The sequence below is a fragment of the Neophocaena asiaeorientalis genome, unplaced genomic scaffold (assembly GCF_003031525.2).
Source record: "Neophocaena asiaeorientalis asiaeorientalis breed wild unplaced genomic scaffold, Neophocaena_asiaeorientalis_V1.1 scaffold771, whole genome shotgun sequence".
In the NCBI taxonomy this organism is placed as follows: Eukaryota; Metazoa; Chordata; class Mammalia; order Artiodactyla; family Phocoenidae; genus Neophocaena; species Neophocaena asiaeorientalis.
The window spans coordinates 466,408-481,479 of NW_020171822.1; the positions used below are offsets into that span (position 1 = coordinate 466,408).

The 15,072-nt window shown below is 37.3% G+C and overlaps 1 protein-coding gene across 1 annotated transcript in view; it reads left to right on the forward strand.

Moving 5' to 3' along the window:
• The window catches only part of PPEF1 (protein phosphatase with EF-hand domain 1), a 109,815-nt gene that overhangs the window by 45,131 nt on the left and 49,612 nt on the right, over window positions 1-15,072 (forward strand). The window contains exons 5-6 of the mRNA XM_024739360.1: window positions 2,790-2,950; window positions 11,581-11,695. Of these exons, the coding sequence (XP_024595128.1) occupies window positions 2,790-2,950; window positions 11,581-11,695 (276 nt within the window). The remainder of the gene's footprint in view (window positions 1-2,789; window positions 2,951-11,580; window positions 11,696-15,072) is intronic.

Genomic DNA, 15,072 nt, shown 5'->3' on the forward strand with positions numbered 1-15,072 from the left:
ACCCGTGTCCCCTGCATCGGCAGGCGGACTCTCAACCACTGCGCCACCAGGGAAGCCCAAGACTGAGTCTTAATAACCAGAACTGGTGGAATTGACTTGACGTGTCAGTTAGTTGATGAGAAGGGGAAAGTTGACAGAACATTGGTGAAGGCAATGATTGGGAAAAGAAAATCAGTTCTTGTTTATACCTCACCAGTTGGGATTTCTCAGTAAGGTAGTTATAAGATGATATAGTGCGGGAATAAAGACGCAGACCTACTAGAGAATGGACTTGAGGACACGGGGAGGGGGAAGGGTAAGCTGGGACAAAGTGAGAGAGAGGCATGGACATATATACACTACCAAATGTAAAACAGATAGCTAGTGGGAAGCAGCTGCATAGCACAGGGAGATCAGCTCCGTGCTTTGTGACCACCTAGAGGGGTGGGATAGGGAGGGTGGGAGGGAGATGCAAGAGGGAGGGGATGTGGGGATATATGTATATGTATAGCTGGTTCACTTTGTTATAAAGCAGAAACTAACACACCATTGTAAAGCAATTATACTCCAATAAAGATGTTAAAGAAAAAAAGATGATATAGTGAAACTGCTGAGGTTGTTTTTGGTTTTGTTTGTTTGGTTGTTGTTGTTGTTTTCCCAAGAGGAGCCTTATTTTTCAGTAAGTAAAGCTGGGAAGAAGAAAGGTGTTTTTTTGGAGTAAGATGCTATTCTAAGAAAGACTACCAAGTAGAAATGATCATTAAGATAGTCAAGTAGAATATTTTGGGTTTTCTGCCTGCAAAATGAGCCTGAGATAAAATTTACCAAGATGCTCTGCATTTCTAGTTTTCAAACGTAAAATGAAATAATTAAGTTTTCTCAAATCTCAAACCAAATCCAAATGAGAAAAATAACCTCTGCTGGACCACACTGAAGATAGACATTATTACTCCTAAATTTTACTTCTTATAAAACATCGTCAATTACCACAAAAAAATATTGAAGTACACAATAATTTAGAAAACATTTTAAAGTTACCAAATATTATGACTTTAGAAAAAAATTTCAAGTTTAATTTTAAATTGTAATCTCTCAGCATAACTGAATAATGAAAAACAACATATTCTATCTACATCTGCTAACATCATACCTTCCAAACCTATAGAGAACTTCTTATTCATTTATTTATTTATTTTTGGCTGCATTGGGTTTTTGTTGCTGCATGCGGGCTTCCTCTAGTTGCGGTGAGCGGGGACTACTCTTCGTTGTGGTGTGCAGTCTTCTCATTGCAGTGGCTTCTCGTTGCGGAGTACAGGCTCTAGGCGTGCGGGTTTCAGTAGTTGTGGCACGCAGGCTCAGTAGTTGTGGCACACAGGCTTAGTTGCTCCGTCGCATGTGGGATCTTCCCAGACCAGGCAGGGCTTCAACCCGTGTCCCCTGCATTGGCAGGCGGATTCTCAACCACTGCGCCACCAGGGAAGCCCTAGAGAACTTCTAATTAATGAGCTTAGTAGCAATTCAGTATTAATGAGCTGAAGAGTATGTCATTGTCCTCTCTATCAGTTATCTGTTACTGCAATAATACTGTGTATTAAACAACTATAATAGCTCAGTAGCATGTAATAAACATTTCGTTTTGCTCACAAGTGTACAGATCAGCTGAGCACTTCTGCTGATCTTGGCAGACTTGATTCGGCAGTTTTTTGGGTCTTGGTTGGAGTTCCCTCGTGTTTACAGGTCTGCTGGCGGGTGGCTGATCTAGGATGGCCGTGGCTTGGGTGACTCAGCTCTGCTTCACATGGTCTTGGAGCTTTCAGTAGACTAGCCTGGGATTTGTGGTAGTGGCACAGTTTCAAAAGAGAGAGCATGGAAGCATACAAGGCCTCCTGAGGCCGGCTTGGAACTGGTACATAACACTTCCACCATATTCTTTAGTCCAACTCAAGTCACAAACCCAACCCAGCTTCAAGGTCTGGGGAAGGAGACTCTTGATGAGAGTGGCTGCAAAATCACATTAAAAAGAGCATGACTAGAGGTTGGAGTAGAGAGTTGGGGATACTTTTGCAATCAATCTACCGTATCACTTTTCATCTTTCTCCACCTGAATTGGCCAGATTTCTTTTCTTGGGCTGACTGTTTCATAGGCAGTCTAGCAAGAAAGAGATCCTGGGTCTCAGCACCTACTGAAATGGGCAGTGCAGGTAATCCGTTACACAGAAATATCTCTTCAAGAGAGAGGTCCTTTGGGAATTTCTGCCTATGGTTTGTTACCAAGAAGAAAAAGAAAATCATGTCAGAAAATTGGTTTTTATGTGACGAGAGAAACAAATCAATTACGTAAGTAAAATTTGAAGTGTTTAACAGGGAAAAATTAAATGTTGCCATTTAATTTTCTGTAGATTCTGAATAGCCACAGATATTTGAACCAAATACAATGCATTGTTATGTTTCTAGCCCTATTAGTAAAAATCTGAGATATTAGAGTGGGCAAAAAAAAATGTAGAGTTAGAGCTTCAGAGCATCAAAATACCTTGATTGACCAGTTTTCCCTGTGCTCCTCCCTCTCCTCCCCGCTGATGAACTCACTGCTTTGGTAAAATGTCCACCTGGGAAGGGATAATGATGCTTCATGTGAATGTACCTACTGATCTCAGAACAAATCATTCCTCATGGTTATGTGTGGGTTATCTTGGTATTCGTAACACTTAGCACAGTGCCTTACATGGGCTAGGTATTCAAGAAGTTATTTATTGCATTTTAAGTATGGGAATGTAGATTTTTTCCCCCCTTTTCTGTGTTTCCATTTCCAGAATTAGTAACTCACCTTTCTGACAGCAACATCCAGGACAAGGATAGACAGGACTATTGGGTGTTGATAGACGTCCCAGACTCCTACTGTGGTCCTCGGCTGCAATTTCCTCTCACTTTTACTGATATTGATTTACTTATTGAGGCCTTCAAGCAACAACAGGCAAGTAGAAGCAGATACTGTCCTGATTCTTGTACATAACATGTGCTATCTGTTGAATGAATAGATGAAAATACTACAGCAGAAATGCATTCCCTTGGGGAAAAACTTCACATTAAGTGAGAGCTACCCTCTGCTTTGCTTAACCCATTAAATACAAATCTCAGGTGCACAGAAACCTCCTATCTATTGGCTTACAGTATTTCCTTGTTCTTTTTCTGAGGTTTAATTCACATACTATAAAATTCACCATTTTAAAGTGTACGATTGATTCAGTGCTTTTTAGTACATTCACAAGATTGTGTAACAATCACTAATATCTAATTCCAGAACATTTTCTTCACCCCCAAAAGAAGTGCCGTACCCATTACTATTCCCTCCTCCCCCACTCCTGGCAACCACTGTTCTACTTTCTGTCTCTGTGGATTTGTCTCTTCTGGATATTTTGTACAAACGGAATCATGTAATATGTTCATATGGCTTATTTCCCGTAGCATAATGTTTTTAAGGTTCATTCATGCCATAGTATGTTTCATCACTCCTTTATTTTTATGGCTGACTAATATTCTATTATATGAGTATACCACATTTTTATCCATTCATCAGTGGATGAACATTTGGATTTTTTCTACCTTTTGGCTATTATGAGCAATGTTGCCATGAACATTTATGTGTAAGTTTTTATATGAACATATGTTTTCAATTCTGTTGTTTCTATATCTAGGAGTGGAATTGCTGAGTCATATGGTGACTCAATGTTTAACATTTTGAGGAACTGCTAAATTGTTTTCCACAGTGGCTGCACCATTTTACATTACCACTAGTAATAGGTGAGGGTTCCAGTTTCTCCACATTTTTTGCCAACACTTGTTATTTTATGTTTTAAAAAAAAATTTAATTTTACTATAGCTATCCTAGTTGTGTGTAAAGTGGTATCTAATTGTGGTTCTCATATGCATTTCCCTAATGGCTAAGATGTTGAGCATCTTTTCATGCTTACTGGCCATTTGTACACATTCTTTAGAGAAATGTCTATTCAGATCCTTTGCCCATTTTAAAATCAGGTTATTTGTCTTTTTACTATTGAGTTGTAAGTGTTCTTTATATATTCTGGATACAAGTCCCTTATCAGATATACAATTTGCAAATATTTTCTCCCATTCTGTAGGTTGTCTTGTCACTTTCTTAATAATGTCTTTTGAGGCACAAAAGTTTCTAATTTTGATGACGTCCAACTTATCTCCTTTTTTCTTTCGTTGCTTGTGTTTTGGCATCATATCTAAGAATCCATTGCTAAATCCAAGGTCATGAAGGTTTACCCCTATGTTTTCTTTTAAGAATTTTATAGTTTTAGCTCTGACATTTAGCTCTATGAGCCATTTTCAGTTAACATCTCTATACGGTATGAGGTATGGGTCCAACTTCATTCTTTGCGTGTGGATATGCAGTTGTCCCTATACCTTTTGTTGAAGAATCTGTTCTTTCCCCATTGAATGGTTTTGGTTCCTTTGTAAAAAATTAATAGGCCATAGCTGTCTGGATTTATTTCTGGAGTCCCAATTCTTCTCCATTGGTGTGTGTGTCTATCCTTATGCCAGTACCACACTGTCTTGATTACTGTAGCTTTGTGGTAAGTTTTGAAATCAGGAAGTGTCAATCCTTTGACTTTGTTATTCTTTTTCAATATTGTTTTGGCATTTAGGGTCCCTTGCAATGAATTTGAAGATTGACTTTTCCATTTATGCAAAAAAGCCCACTGAGATTTTGGTAGGGTTGCACTGAATCTGTAGATTGCTTTGGGTAGTATTGTCTTCTTGACAATATTAAGTCTTCTAATCCATGAACATGGGATGTTTTTCCATTTATTTGGATCTTCTTTAATTTCCTTTAGCTATGCTTTATAATTTTATACTTTTCAGTGTACAAGTCTTTCACTACCTTAAATTTATTCCTAGGTATTTTATTCTTTTGGTTGCTATTATAAAACGAATTGCTTTCTTAATTCCCTTTTGAACTGTTCATTGCTGGTGTATAGAAACACAACTGATTTTTGTGGGTTGATCTTTTACTCTGCAACGTTGCTGAATTCATTTATTAGCTCTAATAGGTGTGTGTGTGTGTGTGTGTGTGTGTATTCTTTTGGATATTCTATATACAGGATCACATCATCTGTGAATAGAGTTTTACTTCTTCGTTTCTGGTTTAGATGCCTTTTATTTCTTTTTCTTGCCTAACTGCTTTGGCTAGGATTTCCAGTATAATGTTGAATAGCAGTGGTGAGAGTGGACATGCTTTTCTTGTTCCTGATCTTAGGGAGAGAGCTTTTAATCTTTTCACCATTGAGTTTGATGTTAGTTATGGTTTTGTTTTGTTTTGTTTTTAATAAATGCTGTTTATCAAGTTGAGGAAGTGTCCATGTATTCCTAGTTTTCTGAGTGGCTTTATCATGAAAAGGTGTTGGAATTTGTCAAATACTTTTTCTGCATTAGTTGAGATGATTGTGTGTTTTTTTCCCTTCATTATAGTAATGTTGTGTATTACATTGGTTAGTTTTCTTATGTTGAACCACTCTTATATTCCTGGAATAAATCCCACTTGGTTATGGTATATAATTCTTTAGAAATTCTGTTGGATTTGGTTTGCTGGTATCTTGTCAAGGATTTTTGCATTTTATTTGTAAGGGATACTGGTCTGTATTTTCTTTTTGTGTGGTGTCTTTATCTGGCTTTGATATCAAGGTAATACTGTCCTCATGAAATGAGTTAGGAATTGCTTCCTTCTCTTCTATTTTTTAGAAGAGTTTGAGAAGGATTGGTGTTACTTCTTTAAACGTTTCATAGAGTTCACCAGTGAAGCTGTCTGATCTTGCACTTTTCTTTGTTAGGAAGTTTGTGATTAGTGATTCAATCTCTGTGTGTTCTAGATCTGTTCAGATTTTCTATTTCTTCTTGAGTGTTTTGATAATGTGTGTGTTTCCAGGAATTTGTCCATTTCATCTAAGTTATCTAATTTGTTAGTATACAGTTGTTCGTAATATCCTCTGATAATTCTTTCTTTTTCTTTGAGGTCAGTGGTAATGTCCCCATTTTCATTTCTGATTATAGTTATTTGCACTTTCTCTCTTTTATTTCTTGGCCTGTCCAGGTAAAATTTTGTCAATTTTGTAGCTCTTTTCAAAGAACCAACTTTTGGTTTTGTTGATTCTATTGGTTTTCTGTTCTCTATTTCATTTATCTGCACTCTAATCCCTATCTTCTTCCTTCTGCTGGCTTTCCGTTTAATTTGCTCTTCTTTTTCTAGCTCCTTAACTCATTACTGATGGGGGGATTTTTGTAGAAACTAATGCCTGTGGCTGGCGATTTTTATTTTGGCTGGCCAGAAAGTCAATTCTGTTATTTCACTAACACTTTGCAGGTTATTACATTCAGTAGTTATATCTGACACACCTGTAAAGTCTTCTAATTTTTGTGAAATGTTGTCTTCTATCCACTCTTCTGGAGAAGCAAAGGAGCATTCTCCAGCACCACGAGTTTCATTTTCACTTTCCATATCAGAATCAATCACTAAGGTTTTTTGTCTTTTTGTTGGTCTTATATTCACATCGTCTGAATCAGAACTATGTTCTGAAGAACTGTCATCTTCTGCACACTAGTATACATGTTGCTTGGACAGTCAGAGAAAGTTTCTGCATAAAATTCACCGAACAGTTCTTCTTCACTCAAAATTTCACAATGTGTCATTTTTGAAAATTGTACGTTTATGATATACACAAGGTTGGAACAAAAACCTAATGGAGCAAAATGTGAATGATAATGGCAATCATAAGTTATATAATGAACGCTTGATCAGTTTTAAGCTCTAACAACTTTGCATGGTGATGTTAATTGTATCACTCTCTAAAAACGTATTGATATGTCTCTGGTCAATGATGTTCAGATGACAAAAGACGTATTAATGTGTCTCTGGTCAATAATGTGTTAAGCATTAAGTCAGGCTTTTCATTCGAGATCTTTCTTCTTTCTTAATGTAGGCATTTACAGCCATACATTGCTCATTGAGCATTGCTTTTACTGTATCCCATAAGTTTTGGTATGTTGTGTTTTAATTTTTGTTCATCTCAAAGTATTTTCTAATTTCCCTCGTGATTTCTTCAACATATTCAAGAGTATGTTGTTTAATTTCCACATATTTGTGAACTTTCCAGTTTTCCTTCTGTTATTGATTTCTCGTTTCATTCCATTGTGGTCAGAGAAGATACTTTGTATGATTCCAGTCTTTTAGAATGTATTGAGGCTTGTTTTGTAGCCTAACATCTGGTCTATCCTAGAGAATGTTCCATGTGCACTTGTAAAAAAATGTGTAGTCTGCTGTTTTGGGTGGAGTAGTCTATAGATGTCTCTTAGGTCTAGTTGGGTGTGAGATCTCCAAAGTTTCTTTTCTTTTAGGCTGTGTTCACCTAGTGCTTCGAAAGAGATTTTCTTGAACACCAAGAGCCATTAAGAAAGAAAGAAAGAAAGAGAGAGGAGGAGGAGGAGGAAGGGAGGAGGAAAGAGGGAAAGAAAGAGGGAGGGGGAAGAAAGAGGGAGAGGGAAAGAAAGAAGGGAAGGGAACAGAAGGGAAGGCAAGGGAAGCAAGGAAAATCTAGTCTTTGCAGATTGGCTCTGTGTTGGTACACTCCTTTACTGCTTAGCCTGGCTGTTTACAAATCCATCTTAGCCTTTTCTTTCTGCTTGCACTGTGCCATTTTTAAGTTGCCTCTTTCTTAATTCAGCATTGGTTGCTGTGAGCTTTGACTATCTTCCAGAGTTCTGACAAAGTTGGGTCTGACAGGTTTTTTTGTTTGTTTGATCTGGTTTTTTGGCTTGATTTTTCAGTGTTTCTGCAGAGGGATGGGATCTTGGAACTACCTACTTCATTATTTTCTGACATCACCCCAGAACCCTCATTCTCAGGTTAGGACCTTAAGGGTGTACCCTAGGAGTAAGAGTGAATGAGAAGTACTGGCTCTGTAGGGACTGAAGCAAAATTTTGAATCATTTAATTCCTGAAATTGAATTGATATCATCCTAGACAGCTAGTGCTCCTAGCCACCTGCCAAGAGAAAATTTCAACCCTCTCTGTAAGAAAATAGGGCCTTAAATGATTTCTTCAAGTTTTCATATACAGTATCCAGAACTTAACACGAATGTTAACCAGGCACAGGAGGATGCAAGATTCACAAAAGAAAACTGAGGCAAACAGCAAACAATGGAAACAAACCTATAGAGTTTTTCGTTAATGGCATTATCAGACTCAGAGTTGAAAATAAATATGCTTAATATGCTCAAGGACATAAAAGCTATGGCAAAAATTCAAGGAGCTATAATAGAAAAGATAGACAATTTCAATTTTATAAAAATGAAAAATATATGATGCTAAGGGAAGAATAAAAGGTTCAACATAGTGTACAATGTGCTCCCATTTGTTAACAAAATTAATAAGCATTATATATTTTGATTTTTAAAAATTGAGATAAAATTCACATCACATAAAATTGATTGTTTTAACCATTTTAAATAAAGTGTATGATTCATTGGTTTTTAGTATATTCACAATGTGGTGCAGCCATCACCACTATCTAATTCCAGAACATTTTTATCATCTTCAAAACAAAACCCTGTACCTCATTCCCTCTTCTCCCTAGCCCCTGGCAACCACTAGTTTACTTTCTGTCTCTACAGATTTGCCTAATCTGTGCATTTTATGTAAATGGAATCATATAATATGTGCCTTTTGTGTCTGGTGGCTTCTGCTTGGTATAATGCTTTCAAGGTTCATTCATGTTGTAGCATGTATCAGTCAGTACCTCATTCCTATTTTTGGTCGAATAATATTCCTTTGTGTGAATATACCACATTTTATTTAAGGGATTATGCACCTATACACGTGTTTGCATATTCATATGTGGTTATATTGATTTTATTTATTTATTATTTTTGGCTGCGTTGGGTCTTCATTGCTGCGTGCGGGCTTTCTCTAGTTGCGGCGAGTAGGGGTTACTCTTCGTTGCGGTGCGCGGGCTTCTCATTGCAATGGCTTCTCTTGTTGTGGAGCATGGGCTCTGGGCGCGAGGGCTTCAGTAGTTGTGGCGTGCAGGCTTCAGTAGTTGTGGCTCACAGGCTCTAGAGCACAGACTCAGTAGTTGTGGCACACGGGCTTAGCTGCTCCGCGGCATGTGGGATCTTCCCAGACCAGGGCTTGAACCCGTGTCCCCTGCATTGGCAGGTGGATTCCTAACCACTGTGCCACCAGGGAAGCCTGGTTATATTGATTTTTATATGCTTGCAAGTGCATAGAATATTTTTTGGAAAGACACTCAAGATACTCTTAACAGTGGCTGTTTTGGGGAATAGGGAAAGGAGACTGAAGTCTGGGGAAGAAGGAAAATTTCTTTTCATTATTATACTCCTTTTTGCTGTTTAATTTTTTATTTCAACTTTAGAAATGTGGGGGTTTTTTTTCATTTAAAAACTAGTTACTGTTTTAAAAAGAAAATCCTTTCAAAGTAATATTTTCCTCCCTCAGTGCCTTTAAAAGAATGTGAGTATTTTATTCAAGTTGCCATTTAATCTGAATATATTTGTAAACATAGAAATCAACTTCTGAGTTAACTCTTTTGAGTATTTAATATTGCTATAAACATGATTATAATGCTACTTAAAGAGAAGTAGACTGGCTTTGTAGGGACTAATAATACCAAAGTGATTTTAACCAATTGAAAAAGGACCCAGAAAAAACATTTTCATAATAGGGATTTTCTGTTGTTGCAATATATCCTCAATGATTATTTGTTAATTTAACTTAATAAAACAACTGCCTTTTCAGACAGTAATTACTCTGATTAGCACTACAAATGGTCCAGAAAGTCTACAGTGGCAACTTAAGGTAACACTGAAGCCAGTTTTGGGAATCAATAAATTAAATATGGAAATTAAAATAAATCATGCTATCAGAGTGTTTTGCCTGTTCCTTTAAAATCTGGCTAAAGATTTGACTCACCGATTTAGAATGCTTTTGTGGGGAAAATCCTTAGCAATCCATTAGGTTTGGAGAGACAGGAAATGTGGGTTGCTCCCCACTAATTAACATCCAGGGGACCTTCTCTTTCCTCCTAATTCTCACATTGCTTCCAATCCTGCTTCCTGGTTTTTTTTTAAAAAAATAAGTTTGGAGAATTTCATGATTAAATAATTTTAATAGGAAGTGGAAATGGAAAATAATTTCATTATTTTAATAAGAAGTGGAAATGGAAATTTCAGGACACCACGAGTTAGGATTGTTCCAAAGGGTTCCATCTGTCCTGAATCCCGTGCTCAAAGCGTTATCTGAACAATATGTAGATATGACCTCTCTCTCAGCCTCCAATAATCTAAACCAATGCTGTCCAATAGGAATATAATGTGATCCACATACATAATTTAAAATCTTCTAGTAGTCAACATTATAAAGGCAAAAAGAAACAAGTGAAATTAATTTTAATAATGTATTTTATTTACTCCAACATATAAAATTATCATTTTAATATGTAATCATATTAAAAGTTTTTAATGAGATGTTTTACTTTTTTTTTTCGTACTGTCTTTAAAATCCCATGCGTATTTTGTGCTTACATGACATCTCAATTTTGACTGACCCCATTTCAAGTGGTCAATAGCCCCAGGTGACCAGTGTCTACTGCATTGGACAGTACAGGCACAGACACTCCTGACTAGAAAGTGGTGTTAGCATCTGTTAAATTTGTATCAGCTACATCACTTTTTGAATTATGTATTTGGAATAGTTCATAATTTAAAAAAAGAGAGAACAACACACTCTATTTAAAAACAAACAAACAGAAAAGCCTGGAAGAGAAAACCCAGTAAATCTGTCCAAAACAATGCTGTCATCAACACTGTAACTGGAGGAGATCAAGGGATGAATAGTCATAATAGGAGCTAATCTGAATGGTTTATTTGAATTGGCAATATGTTCTATACTTACACTTGTATATAAGTGTGCTTGCTGTCCTGTAAACTCATGTCTGTGCACCAAATATTGAGCCACACCTAGGACACCTGGCTCAGGAGTCCCTTGGGCCCTGTCTGGCTACCTTGTGAGACCTCCTAACCCAGCACCCCCATCTAATTCCCAGCCCCAGGGCAGGAGGTCGCAAGCAAATGCAAAGCAGCTCCTCTTGAACAATCTCTCTGCTTCTCCCTTTCTACTTCTCTCTCTTTTCCCTCCTTCTCTTTTCTTTACTTTTTTGCCTGCACATTTCCTTAGGGCAAGGGAGTCTCCTTTTTTTCTTGTCACCTCTCTTGGGCTCTAAGGACCAAGAATAATAAGAAATGTTCTGTGAATGGGTGATGTCAATTAAGAACATGAGAATATAGACGTCCTAGGAACCATTCATTCATTCAACTTACACATCTCTAGTGAGGGCTTATTATGTGCCAGATACTGTGCTAGGATAATCTATTTAAAAATAATTTAGAGGTTGTCGTGAACTACAGCTACCTGAAACGTGCTCATATGTTCCACCTATATTGCTTTCTACACACTCATGCCTTTTCTCCTAGTTCATTATATCTATTTCCTCTCCTTCGCCCTCACAGATACTTCATGCTTATTATGTCTTAGAGGTGCTATTTGAAACCAAGAAGCTCCTGCAGCAAATGCCGAATTTCACTCACATAAAAACTTCTCCCTCCAAAGAGATAACAATCTGTGGTAAGTTTCAGAGCAGTGTTGCCAAATTAATATTTAGGAGCCTCTTGGTTCTACATCATTGGCCTAACTTGAAAACTGTGTAAATTGGACTGTGTTAAGGGAAAAGTGTTAATATAGAGTTTTCTATCATGATAGTACTGTTTCCTATCTTGTCTTTATTTTGCATACCAGCTGGCAGGAATTAATTATGTGAGAAATTAAAGAACTCATAGCTTTTTATAAAGGCAGGCAGCATTTTAATACAGAAAATCACCCATGGGTGGAATAAGTATTCTTTGCCCTCCCTCTGGCTCTCATTATCTTTGTTCAATGTAGCTTTTTCTAGGTGGGCCTCTGCATGCCACTTATGCTGGGAAGAGAAAAAAGCAGGGTGGAGACTAAATTCTTCTCTGCCCTCGGCTGCTGTTTTAGATTTTTCCAACTGGTCTCTGCAGCTTTTAGAAGAGTGGGAATGTCCCAGAAATCTGTTCCTTGTTCTTCTAAATAACAAGAGCTGAGATTTTGTTATCATATAGGCCAGTCTGACAGGATATTGCTTCAAGAAGCAGTACACATTGAAATTCAACACAGTTGGTGCTCAGCGTGCTTGCAACTGTCTGAGAATGGAGTGCGTGGAAGGAACAGCAATTCCCTTAACTTCTAATTAAGCCTTTAGGTTACAAAACAGTGATTGTTATTTTCCAAATCAATTTTTAGCCCATGTTTCTTTTACTCTGGCAGGTAGAATGGATTTGACAATCTAATTAAACTATTTCCATTCTAGCATCTGATAGTGGTGACAGGGACTTGATGTAGCAGTACATGCTCCTTGACATGTCCTGACTCAGGCTTTTGAAGAGTCCTTAATGGTTCAATTCCAACCGAATCAGGCCACCACGTCTCTGCCTTCCAGATGATGCATCTCAGCAGTGGGGACCTTTTATTCAAGGCCTCATCAGCACTTACTTTTCATGGAGATAAAGAAGTTTGGGTCATGAGGCTCAGGAAGCGATGCCAACCCATGAAGCCTCTGGAGCCAAGGCAAGGTTTGCTCTCAGAGTGTATATAATAGGCCAAACAGGGAGTGTGATCTGCTCCCATATGTTTCCAGTATACCTCCAGTTGCCATTGGAGACTTAGCTTTGCATAAGAGGATCTGGAAGAAGACATGAGTTAATTAGAGGGCATGTAAGTCCTGGATCTAGTCTATCCCTTGCTCTTACGGATGAAATTGAGGCCCAGAGAGAAAAGTGTATTGCCTTCCATGCATTTCTATGTAGTAACTTGTCGCCCTCTCTCCACCTCAGCTTACTCAGCTGGTTAGTGGCAGAGTCAGAATTAAAAATCAGATCTTCTGCATCCCAGGTTAGAGCCAACTCCGTATCTGCTATCCCAACTCCCATCATGCACTGCTCTGACTGATGTTTCATTTTCCATCGTGAGACAAGGACTAGGGAATGGATTGATTGGACAGTTCCATTATTTTAAAGATACCCACATCTTGGCAGGGCATTTATTTCCAGACTTTTTCCATGTAGCACCATTGATAGAAGGAAAAACCAAGGCCCATAGGTTCCCATAGCATAGGAATTATTATTTTCTGTCTTTAATAGCCCCATTGAACTTAGAAAAATTTGGTCATCATTTAAAATAAAATTTAAAATCAGGGCCATATTTTCATAAACATCCTCTGTTTAAGACAGGATTAGGAAAGGGGGAGAAATTATGATGAACCTTTACCATTATTTTAATTTCCAGATGCATTTTTTTACATGCACATCTAAACATGCTACACATTTCTCAACGTGCATGAAATATAGTAGGTGTTTTAGTTTATGTTATAAATGATAACCAGTTATGCACTTAGGTTTTTGTACGCAGTGGAAATATCTTTCTGTGGCTGCCTTTCCATGACACATTGAGTTTTATCTCTTGCTGTCCAACTAGAAGTTAAAAATATTTTTAGGGAGTTCCCTGGTGGTCCAGTGGCTAAGTGCTCCCAATGCAGGGGGCCCAGGTTTGATCCCTGGTCAGGGAACTAGGTTCCACATGCCTCAACTAAGAGTTTGCATGCCGCAACTAGAGACCCTGCATGCTGCAAGGAAGATCCCACACGCGGCAACGAAGATCCCACGTGCCGCAGCTAAGACCTGGAGCAGTCTAATTAATTAATTAATTAAAAAATAATAAGGCAGCTTATGAAAAAAATGAAAATAAAAATATTTGTATAGCCTCAACTCTTAGTATGCTGAAACCAATTCATTTATTAGCATACCAGCTGCAACAGTTCTGACTACCCAAATCTTTGGGGTTTTTTGTTTTTTGCTTTTTTTTAACTGGAACCAAAGCTGCTAATAGTAGCTTGTTTTATTGATATGAAGTGAAATACTTTGTCCATTAAGGCATTGCAGATATTCTAAAGCTCCCAATTAAACAAATTCTACAGAATACCTGACTCACAGCATTTTTATTATTATGCTTGTCTCCCTCTCAGAAATTCCTCCCTGCCATCAGAACTCATATTTTTCTGATGTGGCCTCAGAAGCACTAACCACACACAGATTTGGCAAACATATACATGCCTCTGCTGTGTCAGCCCGAAAGGCACCTTTATTCTCAATGGTGTACATTGGTGCCTCTCCTTTAAAGCAGCATAATGTAGCTGCTGAGTGAATGAGCTCATATTTTCTTAGCTAAAGTTGTTGTTTTTTTTTTTTTAACCATCTTTATTGGAGTATCCTGAAGAAAATTAGGAAAACAAAATAATTTAAAAAATATATTTAACTGATAACTAAAGTCCTTCCATTTTTATTTCTTTAGATTTGGAGTGAGAGCAATGAGGTTTAAGTATACGATAGTATTAATATGCTCTTAATATTGTAGTCATTTTATAAATAAGTGCTGGTGATGTAGGATTTTAATTTTATTATTCCCATTATAATTGGAGTCATCTCTTGTATATATTTGGTTAAGTTTGGTTGTAGCATTTTAAGCAAACTGAGGAAAAGTATTCCTGAATTAAATTATATTTGGTAATTAAGTTGGATACAAGGAATAAAAATTTATGATCAGAGGTTATGAAAGTCAAATATTTACCTAGAAATAGTTATCCAAATAGGGCTTTTGAATACTCACATATTTACTCTTGTTTTTAAATTAATGGCTTCATCTATTTATATGTTTTCCCTTAGTTGGCTGAGTTTTATAAAGCCATGCTTTCATTTTTGTTTTCTCTAATAGTCTCATCAAGAGAATGTCAACTATCTACTCAAAATTTTTAAGTTTCAGATGCTACTGCTGGAGCATATTTTTGAAAATGTGGCTTTAAAAACCTTTGCATTTAGAAATTAAACTTAATTATTGAGTGCCTACTATGCAGCAGGTACTATGGGAGGCAT